The sequence below is a fragment of the Dendroctonus ponderosae genome, unplaced genomic scaffold (assembly GCF_020466585.1).
Source record: "Dendroctonus ponderosae isolate FM_Combo_2020 unplaced genomic scaffold, Dpon_F_20191213v2 Dpon_F_20191213_498, whole genome shotgun sequence".
Lineage (NCBI taxonomy): Eukaryota > Metazoa > Arthropoda > Insecta > Coleoptera > Curculionidae > Dendroctonus > Dendroctonus ponderosae.
This window is the reverse complement of record NW_026018713.1, coordinates 1-14,377: the sequence shown is the minus strand read 5'-3', so window position 1 is coordinate 14,377 and position 14,377 is coordinate 1. Positions and strand designations below refer to the sequence as shown.

Genomic DNA, 14,377 nt, shown 5'->3' with positions numbered 1-14,377 from the left:
CTCAGTGCGGTCGTGTTAATGGGTTGGCTACCAAATTTATAAACATTTTATCGTAGAGTCTCCTGCTAAAATGAGTTCAATTCCGGAAATCGAAACTGTAATTCAAGGCATAGATGGTACGATTAAAAATGTGCAAGTCAGCCGATTAACCAAACCAGGCGAAAACTACCTCAGTTTGGTGTATCGGGTGGATGTGGAGGTGGAGAAGAATGGAAAAACTTCAACCATTAACGCAGTGGCCAAATGTCTTCCATTGACGAAAACCGCGTTGGATTTCAATGCATTCTCCATGCGAAACGAAATTAAATGGTACTCAGAAATTTTGCCGTTGATCAAAAACTTTGGTTCGGAATATGGTCTAGAGACTGATTTTTATCCCGAATACTTGGGCTCACGGTATAGCTTGGATCCCACTAAGACTGAAATTGATAAGGACTCTGCTTTGTTGATGAGGAATTTGATTCCTGATGGTCAGTATTAATTCATATTATTTACATTTTTTAAGTGCAGAAATGTAGATGCTTGTTTCGCGCTTGGAGGAGAGTTTTAGAATCAAAAACCCTTACAATGGGCAAGTACAAGTAGTAGAGTTTACAGCAGAATAGAAATTGTTGGTCACAGACGAGATCTTCTCAACATAAGCCATAATTTTCGTTTATTTTCAGTCCGGAAGGTCTATGGTGTTTTTTTTATGCATTTGTTGGTATCAAGATGGTATAAAATTTTAACACATTTTGGGCGATCTTAGATTTTTCGAGGAAATAGTTTTTCTCGAAAAAACACTCAATTTTTTCGGAGAAAATCAACTTTTCACATTTGTGCCTTTTGTGCTCAATGTATTGTTTTCGACCTGAGAAGGTCCAGAATATGCATATACACGGTGTTTGAGTCTTTAATAGAGAAGATATCGGGGACGAATAATAGAACCGGTCAACATTTTCCAAAAATTTCCATCCTTTGGATTTTTTTGGTCCTCCTGAATGAATCTCAATTAAAAACAGTTGAAAAAAGCGGACCTGTTTAAGGTTGGTATGCAGAATTAGGAAGAAAAAACTTGATGAGTTTGATAAAAAGGTAGTATTGAAAATCTACCCGCTCTATTACGTACTCGTTTTCCCTCCTTTTGACTTCAGCGGATCATCCCTTAAACTATACAAACAGAAAATTTTTAATAGAGTGCAGCATTTCTACGTGACATAACTTATTAATTACTAAACTTGGAGATTTTATTTTCCTTCTAAAAATCCCATGCACTTTCAGGCTACAACAATGACGACAGACACATTGGCTTTGACCTGCCCAGCGCCAAAGTACTGCTAAAAGCCTTGGCAGCTTTCCACGCAGCTCCCTTAGCTCTTAAGTTCAAGAAACCCGACGTGTTTAAGCAACTTAAGTATTATCTGGAAAACACTCGTCCTCCCATGCCACCTGGAGGACCGAAAGGCCCTGGAGAACCCGGAGGTCCTGGAGGTCCTGGAGGGCCTCCAAAAGGACCTCCTGGTGGTCCAAAATATCCTCCTGACAAGTTGGTTTTAGACCAAATGCTTAGCATTCCTCAATGTCAACCTTACTTGGCTAAAATCGAAGAAGTAAGGAATAGACCCAGTCTTTCGCCATTCGATCAGGGGCCTATTAGAGAACCATGGAGCACCATAGTGCATAGTGACTTTTGGGTGAATAATGTTATGCTGAAGAGGGATGAAGGCAAAGTTCAAGTGAAGATCGTTGACTTCCAAATGTGTTCTTATGGATCTTTTGCAAAAGATTTGGTGTTTTTCCTTCTATCTAGTGTGCAGGATAGTATCCAGCAAAACAATCTAGATGAACTACTCAGGTTGGTGCAATGGAAACCAGCTCCTTGCTATGGCTAATTAATAACATTTGCAGGTTCTACTATGAAGAATTAGTGGCAGTTTTAGACAAAGTGGGCGTGCCTGAGCTGAAGCTCACCTTTGAAGAATTCCTGGCGGAAGTGAAACTTGAAGCCAACAGTACAGAGGTGTTGCATGCACTGTTCTTCTCCACGATTGTGTTTGGCGAAAAAGGAACAGGGCCGGATCTGTTAATAGGTGAAGGTGACATGATGGAACATATGCATTTAATGGTAAAAAATATGAACGCACGCCAAAAAGAGAAGCTAGCAGTAATTTTTGAAGTGGCTGTATCCAAAGATTGGATCTAGACATATTTAATTAAGTAATTTAGATTAAATTATTGAATGTTGAGGACTTTATTTGGTCAGGCACTTGTAGGCAGGTACATGTTCCAAGTTGATTACATAATTGTGATATCAACCACATAATTGAAAAACAGGAATTATGTACTTAATTTGTTATGATATATGAAAGAGATTATGTATTAATAAAGAAAGTAGTTTATGCAGTTTTCATTTTTGTTGCAAAGCCTCAATTGAGAAATATTTTAAGAAATTAAAGAGGTGTTTTTTCAACTTTCTTGCAGTGGATTATCGGTTGTTCGTGTTAAAATTAATATTTATCAAAAATATGTTTTATGTTTATTTGGGACATTTTATGATATGCTAAACTAACTGTCTTAGCTATGTTTAACGGTTTTCAGATTATAAGCAAATATTTAGAAGAAAATTGATAAGGTTTTAAATTGCTTTCGAATCTGTTTTACAATATAATTCATGTGATTTATATTTTAATGTGAAACCTAAACATCAATGCAAAGACATTCATCCAAAATTTCAAGAAGTAACATTGCTATGTTATTTCTTGTGGGCATATTTAAATATATCAAAAATAAATATATTAGCAATTTTTTTTCAAAGTTCATGGTTTGATTTGTACTACGTGAGGTTTCATACCAAGAAAACGACTCGTGGAAATTACAACAAAGAAAAGTTTTATTGGCATACATTACATTATTTAAGAAATCTACTCAGAAGTGAAAATTCTCGTTCGGTTGGTTAACCATTTACCCATTAAACCCATTTGAAGTCAGGTAATTTTGATGCAAGGCTTTTTAAACGCATTCTGAAACTTGGACTTCCGCAGTTAATTCATAAGGCCGATATGTCATTCTTAAAAGCTATTTAACTTTAGAAAATAACCATTCTTCTTTGAAATATTGAATAGTTGTTAACGCCCACAAGCATATTGCTTAACATTAGTCGGTATAGATGTTCTCTAAATATGTTATTTTGCTGATTTTAAAATTCATAAATCATTCGCTTTTATCATCAAAATTCCATAGAATTTCGCACTGGTGCGTCAGTTTTAAATACACTCATTTACCACTAACCTTTTTGAAACCCGCTGACAATTTTGAATCAAATATGGATTAATTGTGGTCAATCAGCCAAAAAAACTATAAAAATCTATTTGAAAGTTTGTGTGTATAAAAATTAAAAACATATAATACGAAAATCGAAGTTCTAAAAATCGTCCAAAATTGATTTAATCATATGCGTAAATAAATTAGTTTCAATTTTTTAACGCCGCTTTTCTCAATAAAAACCATAATACTTCCTATTGACATTTTGAACGCAAAAATCCGTCTTAGAAGTTCACATTTTTATGTGTAATTTATGTAATCGCTCCTAGTAATATTGAATCAAAAATAGGCCACTAATGTGGAAACTTATTTACTCACTTGATAGAAATTCCATTCCAGTCAAGAAGGAATCCACAGCTCTTTCAATACCATGGTATCACTGAAATATCACTGAAAGTCCTTTTCCGCGGAAGATTGCATTTTAATAGCACAGTTTTTTTTGCAAAAAAGAACTGCAAAAGTGCACAATGCTCGAACATCTATTACCGAAATCTATCGGCAAATATTGATTCAGGCAAATAAATCTACAAAAATCCGGTTTTGTTTACGTTTCGTATTGTAAACAAGTAAGCGGTTTGGGATCCAACATTATTGTCCCTATTAAAATGAGTTTTCCATACAGGTTTGATCGCCAACGAAAGGATTCACTCGCGAGCAGAAAAGGCACACCGCTAAAACCGATTTAAATATAGGGTGGTTAAAATAATTGAAGAAAAATTGTAATGTATTTTTTTCGGCTTCCATAGTGCAAATAACTTGACCACTTGCCGCACTAATGTATTAGTTAATTGCAGGTTCTACATAAAGTATCAAGTGGTTAATGCACAGTTATTGACTCCAAGGTAAATCTAAGTTTAATACGCCTCCTTCAAAACTTTTACTATTAAAGTTTAATTGTACTTAGAAATTAGAGTTTTAATATATGTAAGTATATGGTGGTATAGCTTCAATCGCTCAATCATTCAAATCAACCTGTGACTTGAGTAGTTTTTCAGCAAAATCATGTGTTTAAGTTAATTATAAATTATAAGAATACTTTTGATGGTTTTTGTATGTATCATATATTCATTTCACATCTTTGCAGTAACAGCTTGCAAAAAGAAACCTTTACTTTTTACTAAAATTTACCTGCGATATTTTGCTATGCAAAAATGTCATACCTTACGTGAAAAGCAATGAGAGGCAAATAACTTATTTATATAATCTATCCGTTTGCTGAACCGTAAGGGCGCCATTAATTAAAACTCAAATCCAGGGTTTCTAAGAAAAAGTGGCAATTAATTTGATTTTAGGGTCAACAAGAAAATGTATCTCGACATCTGTAAATTAGTTCCGACTTTTTAACTAAAAATTAAAAATTTAAAAAGTTTTTAACTGTGATTCAAAAACCAAGCTGTTAAAAGGCTCTTGATCTTCACTAATATAAACCAGTATTTACTTCTGCAATATTAAAAATGTTTCACTTGGTAAGATATTGGAAATCGGTCTTCGGCTGCCTGATAAAAAAACAACATTTTAATTAACATCTAGTACAATAGTATTAGGATTTGCACATGAAAACATGCAAATCCAATTAACAATAAAAATCGATTAAAAAAGAAAAAAGGTTTAAAAATAAAAGCAGCAAAATAATAATAGAAATACCCGACATACCTCCAAACACCTCAGAAGCAATAAACCCCATCCAGAGCACCAGGAACACTAAGACACACTTCATGGCAACAACAACAGTCAAGGAAAAATTTCTCCTGCTTTTGGAAATGCCGGTTCCACGAGCGCTTTTCCTGCGCTTTTGTGGCGAGCCAGTCGCTTCGTATTGTCGAATCGACGGTATGAGAAAAACTGCTGCTTAGTTTCTCCTGCTCTTGGTCCAACAAGTTGCTTTCAATTCCTGGTCCGTCGCAGAGTTGAGTTTCCTTCGCCGCAAAACTTTGAACTGCACTGACCATGTGGAGAATACGTAGTAAACTTTAGGAGTGAAAGAAAATTCAGTCCAGGAACAGCAAAGTAATAGTCGAACGTTAGCAGGAAAAATCCTCAATTTATATCCTCCATGAGTGATTCAATAAGGAAATGTTATTGAATAATTGGAATGGTTGTTTTTTTCTGACTTTCCAGGATCAAAGCAAATATGAGCGGTCCGTCCAAGGCCCCACACCATTTTGCTTAGTTTCACTTTGGCAAAACAATTCAAATGCTGAAGTTTCCTATACATAATGGGTTTTCTTGAGTGGAAAAAATGTTATTTTATTATTTGAATATTAAAACTTAAATATTTTATAACTAGAATAGTAAAACTTCTTCTGTCCGACTTCATTTAATGACCCAGAAAATCCAGACATATTTCCCAACAGGCAGAAACGTTCATCATAACTAAAAGAATACTTATCGTAAGTTTTGTTTATAAATGATAGTATTTCTAAACTCTTAAAATTTTAATTGACTTATTTTTGTATTTTGGCATTTAATAAAATCTGAGGAAAGGGCATTTTAAATGTTCCAAGCTAATATTAGCTAGAAATGGAAATTTGGCAAAGGGATACGGCGATATATAAATAAAGCAGGAACCAAGTCTAGGGTTGAAGCAAAGACTTTTTTAATCGCAAGTATTAGAAAAAATACGTCGATATTAGCGCAAATAAGAGAAGTGATAGATGTATTTGTTTTAATTAAATGTTCGATAATATAATTTTACCCGATAATTTAAACTATTAAATCAGTATACAGTCATGGTACAAAAAATACATGCATACATATAGTTTGGTCATTTGTATATGGTCCATATCGCGCGCAAAGGAAAACTGTTCAATAATTTATTTGGTAAAAAATTACTCATAAATTGAAAACCATCTGTTCAATCCACAGATAGAATAATATTAGTCAGCGTTTAAAAAGTTTTGGTACAGACATAAATTATACAGTAATAATATGTAAATATAACAGTTAAACAAAAATATGCACAGTGCGTCCAACAAAAGCATAGTAAGTAAGCTCTTGCCTTATAGTTTGCGATTTAAAGTGTCGTGTATACAAAAAGCAATACACCAAGTAGATTCTACTACATATAGGATCTTGAAATAAAAAATAGACTTATCTAAATAAAATACTCTCCAGGCTCCAGGCTTCAGGCTCCAGATTGTAGAAATACTCCAGTTCCGAATATTTAGTTTGCATTTAAGTGCTTATGATTTTTCTGAAATTGATAACGTTAATAGTTTCTATACAGTCAGTATTTGATAGCTTTTAATCCAAAAAAAATTAAAAGGCAGCTATGGTATCTATAACTTTGTTTAAACTATGTGGTTTCATAAATGAAAAACTTCGAGCAAATTTCCAAATTATACAAAAGTTAAATATGTAAGAATTCTTTAGAGTTTCTTGGATATTCGTTCAATTTTCGTATATTTATAACCGAGTTTTTGGTGAATCACATTTTAAAAAACATTGGTATTCAATTATGTATATCGTTTTTGTAAAAAAAAATTTGTAAACAGAGCATTTTATTTAAAATTGCTCTCCAGCTTTCCGTGAAAAAATTTAGTTCCTTTTTCATAATCTTCAGATACCCTAAATGTTTCTTAAAATCACAACCAAGACCAGTCGATGCTCTGCGAAAAGCTCTTCAAAAACCGTAATCGATGGAATAAGAAGATCGTGGTCTGCTCATTCCGTTTCTCTAAAGCCCGCTTAGTGAATAGTTGCTATGACTTAGCAAAAAGCTGACCAATTTACAAAAAGTTACCACACTAAAAGTAAAAACTTTAACGCCTGAAGTTAAAAATAAATTCTTCTTGCAACGATTGTAAATAATTTTGGGAGTTTGAGGAGTAATCGCGTTTCTCACTAATTATCGTGCTCTCAGAACGACAGCGAATTTAAATTTGAATGTTGTTGGTTTGTGTGAGATAAAGTATGGAGTCAAAAAACGTACGTGTTATTTACTATAAAGTATCCTGATAATCCCATAGTGGAATCATGTGTCAGTAGAATGTTTTATAAGTTTGATCAACCGTATAGGATTTACTTAACGTTACTTAACAGCTTAGACAGAGTTGAAGAGCAAAACTCTGTAGATCATGACTTCAATCAGACGAAATCCACAAAAGAAAGCAAAACTTTTGTTGAATAGAATCCTTCTGAGAACCGAAATGTGCAACACTCTAACGGGGCAACTCTACTTAGGAGATTAAAAGCCAATGTCTTCAACACATAGCACTTTAGTGTATTGCATGTCCTACTATAATCCATATTTTATTAAAAAAATTGCTCAATCGAGCCTACACGAGAAATGCACAGCTCTGGATTATCCTATATCTATAAATTGGCCAATTTTGAATATATAACCTTTTGAAATCGAATTCCAACTTAGAATGGCTCACATGGGCAATATAAATTATCGTAAACGACATCAAGGAGATGGACCTGGTCTTTTCTATTCAACGACCCCATCTAGAATGTTGAATTAAAGTTTCAAGATGACGAGAAAAGGAAGCTCGAGTGGCCGACAGGCCATAAGAAAATAATTGTGTATTCGACCCTTTTGTCTCAGAGTTTCCCGTTCTATTGTCCGGTGGGATAAAACCTCAGTTTTTTCGAACAGTCGACAAACAAACTGGTGAAAGAAACACGTTACTGGACATTGTTCCGTATAGCATTGCAGTTTCTGTATTGTAATTTACTTGAAAGCAATATATTTTACTAGTCAAGTGTTGAAAAATACTTGAAAAAAGAGAAAGTTAACAAACTTTTTAATTTCCACTCACGCAAAGTCAGTTTCTTACCTCAAACTTCATCTTGAAAATCCTCCAAAATTAAATTGCGAGGTTTCAATAGGGCCACGCGATGGAACTTATCGCTTTGGTACTTCTTCTGAATCGAATTCAGTTGCTTCCTGCCACTATCGACTAAACTCTGTTGTTGCTTTTGAACAACTGGACTCAGGTGTTTAATGCTATATCCGCAATGCCGTTTAAATTTTTTCGGCCAACTCGGTTCTTCGCATATGGTAAATCTTCAAGGATAATAAATTCATTGAGCTAAGGCTGCTTAAAACAAACAGATGCTGAGGTTTTAAAAATCGCAACACACATCGGAGTTCAAAAAATTAGTTAGAGACTAGAGGCAACAAAATGTCTTGGGACGCCAAGCAAATTTTTTCAAAAATTCCACTCTAATCTGCCCAATGCTGGTAGATTTTTAAGCAGTGAATATAATCTTTTTTAGTCAATATTTTGTTATGTAATGTCAGTTTTTATTAAATGATGCTATCGATGATTAATTTGGTCCTTATTTTCGTTTAATTATCTGTTTGAATCTTAATAAAGACATTGCTTATTTCTATACGGTATTTAAAATTTTATCAGTTCAGAATACTTCTATTTGTTCCATTATTTTAATAATATTATAAATTAGATAATAAAGTGGTTAAATGTTATGTTCTCTACCGAATAGAATTCTTCAATGGATTAAGATCTACCGAAATGTGTGTTTGGCGTAACAAAATAAACGTGCGTGTTGCGAAAGTTCAAAAATCTGAAGGAAAAACCTTTTGGCGTGATTAAAATATGAACGATTTACATTTACCTGGCTAATGCAACAGATGCTGCTGCTAATTCGGAAGGCAGATGGTTCAAGTATTGATCACCTTCCAGCAAAACGAGCTCGCCGATATACTGTAAATTAAGAAAAAAGACAAGTTTAAAACGCTTTTGCCATCTTTGATAATTTTACCTTTGCAAAATGTTGAATTTTCGAATCTAGTTCGTGTTCCTTGCAGAAATGCTCAATTAAGCAATCTATTGTGGGAGGTTGCATCTTGAACCTAATAAATATAATTTTTTTTTAACGCTGAAAACATTTTTGAAACACTTTTTGCACCTCAGCCGCTTTACGATCATTTGTTCCATTTTTTTCACTTGGCGCGTAGTGAACGTTTCGTCTGTTAAATAGACGCAGTCCTCCAGTTTAATGGGATGGATCTCTTCAATTTTGGTTGCTAAAAGTAGCGCTGCTACTCCAAGAAGTTGAAATTTCGATTTTATCTATAAAAAAAAGAGAAATAGTATGAAATCAAATATTTCAATAAATTTACTTTATATCTAATAATGTTGATAAATGTACAATCCTTAAGCAAATTTATATTAAAATCCCGCAATATGCAAATATTTATGTTTGAACTTCTTTGCTGAACTCAATCTGATCAATTTTCATAATCATTCAAAAAAGGAATTTAGTGAGAATAATTGGAGAATAAATTAAATTCAAATGATGACTATGAAATACGAGTTTCCTTATGAAACTATGACGTGCAAAGAGAACTTTATTTAAAGTTTAGTCGTCAATAGTTTCATTACAATTATTACTAATTCTCGAACTTTGCAAATTAAATTAGTTGATTTACCTTTTTTTTAATGCAGTACTGTATAGTTTATACCGTTTTTGACTTCTGAGGAAAAATTACATTTTTCGCACATCGCCTATTCGTTTTAATACATGCCCATAATATAAAGCCCATGATAAATTTGTAATTTAAATGATCGATTACCTACGTTTAAAATACCTTGTTTCAAAAAAAGTTCAAAGTAATCTAACTTTTGAATTAATTAACCGATTTTAATATTTTTGTAATTTGCAACTTAATTCATTGGCGATTATCTCCAGGATTGTTATATTATAAAATTATTCTTATCTTCTACATCTCAAGAAATGTTAGTTATTTCCTTTCCATGACAAATAACAGAGTGGCTCAATAAACATTGCGTCAAGTTTCATATCATTTTTTTGGGTAAAATGTAACCAATTCCCGCAAAACTGCATCTCGTTTTGTTGTTTTGTATTGAAAGATTTCAAATTTACAATATATTCACTGACTATCGTGTGTCTTACATTTTCGTTTTTTATAAAGCTGAAAAACACAAAAAGACAGCATAAGAACAGCACAACAAGGGAAACAAATACGTAACAGGGTGTTAGTAAATATTGAGAAAACATGCCTCAGAGTTTTCCTTATTATTTGTAATGGAAAGTAACAAACTCAATTTCCTACGCTTGTAGTAATAAGGAGTGAATTAAACTAAATACTAAAAAAAATATATGAAAATCCGTTAAATGGCAAAAATGTTTGAATATTTTGAAATTTTCCGTTGAAGCCGTCACTTCTGTATTCGTAAGTTTTTAGTCTTCTAAAAAAATGCGTGCATATTTAAATTAAATTATTCCTTGCGAAAAACTTCACTTGTCATGATATTTACAAGTAACTTTCTCGCACCTAGATAAAACGCTCCTGTACTTTCAATATTTGTTCCTTGTTGAAATGGAAATGTGTAAACAAAATGCAATTTAAAAACATAGAAAAAATGTTAGTGAATTAAATTGATGGTAATCTTACCACTGAAGCTCCGCTTAAAAAGCGATCAATATAATTGATGCTAAGATGAAAAGTTTCATTACGAAATGTATATGCGCTCATGACTGAAGCCAACCAGTCCACTAGAATGCTTCTTATATGCCACGATAGCTGAGGCTGTTTGCTCATATAGTTGGGTAGAGGTTGATATGATTTTTCCAGTTCTAGTAAATAGTTCCAAATATCCTAAAACAATGCAAAATATTTGATGAACTAAAGGAGTATGGAGTTCCGAACTCACATTCGAATACACTTCTTCATTCTGCCTTCCAGTTTGAATTGCTGTACAGGTTTCAGATTGTACGGCATCCTCAGATAACTCAGGAAATTCGAAAACTACTTTTATAGTTTTGCGTAATCGAGGCTCTTCCTAAAAATGATTAATAACAAATGCAAGGTTAGCTCGAAGCAACCAGATACTTATCTATCTGTAACGTTGATAAGTTCTTCGTATAACGTACATTTACTATCATATACAAATAAGTATTAAATATTTTTCTTCTCATGAAACTCACGCTTTTGTGTCGCCACATTTTGAACATCATTAAATTAAAAATTAAATCAAATTGCAAAGTATGTAAAGAAAATAGACATGTAATTTTACATTACATACTAAGAAATGATCAAACACTTAATTTAATTTAGACATTTTCCAATAATAACTAACCAATTTGAAATAATATTGTTATGAGTTGTTCTAGGTGATTTGCTAGATTTAGTGGTAAATGTACCTATCGCATCATAGGACACAAATTTAAAGTATTTTTTTCAGAAATGTGCAGTAACAAAAGGAAACTCAGAACTGACTGAAAATAAATAGAAATTACCTCTGAGCTTTTGTGTAAACTGTAGTTTTTATTCCTTTTTTTTTGCTTTGCAGTTCAAAAAATTGTATGCTTTTTAAATTCAAGAACATAAATTAAGCTTAGCAAGTTATATGAGATATACAAAATGTTCAAATGGTTAAATAATTATTATATTGTCACTATACAAAGTACATAATTGAAATATTATGCCTGGTCACTTAAGAATTAATTTTACATCATTGAAGAGAAAAATTATGGCCTTTTAATAACTCGGTTGCAAATTTAGTTTCGCATAAAAAAATGTAACTTTAATCATCTCCTCCTAGAAGCCACTTTTATTATCACCAACAACTATCTACAACTTTTGAACTTGCAGATTTTAGAGGCCATCGATGATTAAAAAACTATAAGCTGTTCGATTTTGATTAAACTACCCGATGATTTTCTGCTTCTCTGCCTTCTTCAGAACATCTATTTATGTATCTATAGATTTTTTTTTCTTCATCATCTGCACGATGATGAAGAAAAGCAAGAATAAAATGGTCTTGATTTTTCTCGTGCGTCTAATATGCATCTAATAGGGTTTCCCAATGAAATACAATGTAACTCCTCAAATATTTCTAACTTCATTCTTTTTTATTTCGGCTTATTTACCGTACCAAATTATTCTATAAAATCTGCGGTATCACGCGCCCTGAGCTAATCCATTAAAACCAACATTGAAAGTGTGAGTTATATTTTTGAAATCATTATAAAGGCAGCAATGTTATTTACATTGCTTTTCTAATATACAGTTCAACTTAAAAAAATGGCAGATTTTTAGTGACTTTAATGCATTGATTGAGACAAAATTATAATTTTTTTTATGTAGGAGCGTAGAAGATCGACTTGACAATTATATTTTAACTAATCAGTGATAATATTAAATCATTTACTCGTAAAGTCTAAGAATTAGACAAAAGAAACAGAATTTTTTCCAAATCATTAAATTAGAATTAAAGCAGTTTAATTATTAATTTATCAAAAAACAATTTTACATGCTGGTCCCCAGAAATAAAAATGGAAATATGAACTAGAGCTCACAAACCCAAGTAAAAATAAACATTTCTAATGTGTTACCAGAGTTTTCTCTTCATAGCTAAATTTTCTCTTCACTCCTTGGTTTACCCCATTACAAATAGGTTGCAAAACCTCTCGATTGTCAATAAAATGTTTCTGGGTTGCACGCTTCACTAATCCATTAACTTCCACTAGTTTTTTATGTTTTTCCTCTGGCTTATTTTCTGTCTCTTCCAATATTTTAAAAGTCATCTTAGGCATTAGTACTTGTGCAAAAACGGGAGCAAATTTTTGACCTTCAACGTGGAAGCAGTTTACAGCTGAAACGAAGAACTACATTCGACATTTCATTTACTCACAAAAACATGAGAGTTTTGATGTTTTTGTCATTGAACAATGCTGGTATATTTATAGGTATATAGGTATATACGAGTATATTTTATATCGGTACAGGTGGAGCTCTTTAAATATATCATCGGTACATACAGAATAATGGTTTGTTGCAAACGCGCAATTAGTATTATTTCCTTTTAGAGTAATGTTTTTAATTGGAAATAAACCAACAATCGGAACTTTGGTTGTTTGCTAGTGGTGATTAATATTCACTAATACTAAACGTTTCTACTACTAATCCAACTGTTTCTTTCTTAAGCTGATAGTTATTAAACTTTCTAAGGATATGATAAATTAATTAAAAAATTAAAATAACAGAACAAGTAGACAAAACTGCAACAAACTGAATGAAGAACTCACATACGACGTAGAAAATAGAAAATCGTTAATATATTTATTGTTGAGGAGCTGAGCGTGTGTGATGAGTTCAAATGGTTTAAGTCGGATCATGCCATTTAATTGTGAAGTGATTTCTTATTTTCAATATGCTCCATTATATTTGTTGCCCTCAAGTTTTACTTATTGGTGGTTTAGTTGATCCGTTTATCAATCACCAAATATTTCTAAAGCTTTTTTGTAGAATGTGAATATTCAAATATGCAAACTTCCAGGTGCTCCTATAAGTCTAAATTATCTAGGTTTTATATCCTCTTTACTTGTTACTTCACCTCTTTTCCCTGGTTTCTGTGCTGCAGCAAACTATTATTCTTTATTTTTATTTCCTTGTGATCCTTTTTTAACTTGCTGAACACCAAAATGTGACTTATTATAGTCATGTTTTAATAATATGTTTCAAACGAAATAAAACAGCAATAACGTTTTAAAAAGTACTTCTTTGCTACGTAATTTGCACAACTCTTGTAGGCACAAGTCAAGAGTAATGTTTAATTTAAAAAATTACCAAATATATATAAAAACCAATAAAATAGAAATTATAATAAAGAACTATGAAGGCTTTCACGGCCGGTCAGATTACATTTACAAATGTTTTCCGGGCTTTGAAGCCGTGGTCTATCGGAATTTCTTCCTGACGTTTCGTCCACAACTGCGGTGGACATTTTCAAAGGCGATGAGGCAGTGGGCGAAGTGATCTCCCGCGCTTTCCGACTAAGAATGATTCAACAGCTGGATTCCCAGTCGTATTTAGTCCAGTAATTGTACCCCTGTGTTCCTTTGTTGATGGATATTTAAAAGGAACATTTATTGGAAATACCACATAAATGTTATCATTCCTCTTTGTCAGCAAAAAGGAGAAAAGCCATAATCTATGTTTATATTCAGAGAATTCGACTCGTAATTTTGAGTCGCTGATCTAAGCATAAATGGTTAAGCTCAACCGAATTATATCGATGAATTTTAGAATAATAAGAAAAAAAATAAAGAAATAAGAGAGCCTTAAAGAACTCGTTGTATC

The 14,377-nt window shown here is 32.6% G+C and overlaps 2 protein-coding genes across 2 annotated transcripts; one reads left to right on the top strand and one right to left on the bottom strand.

The window, feature by feature from the left end:
* LOC125502387 lies at positions 1 to 2,382 on the top strand. Its single transcript, XM_048666334.1, has 3 exons — positions 1 to 470; positions 1,261 to 1,834; positions 1,888 to 2,382. Exons 1-3 carry the CDS (start codon positions 71 to 73, stop codon positions 2,180 to 2,182), a joined length of 1,269 nt encoding a protein of 422 aa, XP_048522291.1. The 5' UTR covers positions 1 to 70; the 3' UTR covers positions 2,183 to 2,382.
* A 3,569-nt stretch (positions 2,383 to 5,951) lies between these two features.
* LOC109539020 (cyclin-A2) lies at positions 5,952 to 12,960 on the bottom strand. Its single transcript, XM_019906531.2, has 8 exons — positions 12,631 to 12,960; positions 10,947 to 11,075; positions 10,688 to 10,891; positions 9,178 to 9,341; positions 9,031 to 9,121; positions 8,884 to 8,972; positions 8,082 to 8,311; positions 5,952 to 6,493 (listed from the first exon to the last, which is right to left on the bottom strand). Exons 1-7 carry the CDS (start codon positions 12,829 to 12,831, stop codon positions 8,083 to 8,085), a joined length of 1,107 nt encoding a protein of 368 aa, XP_019762090.1. The 5' UTR covers positions 12,832 to 12,960; the 3' UTR covers positions 5,952 to 6,493; position 8,082.
* Positions 12,961 to 14,377: the final 1,417 nt, after the last annotated feature.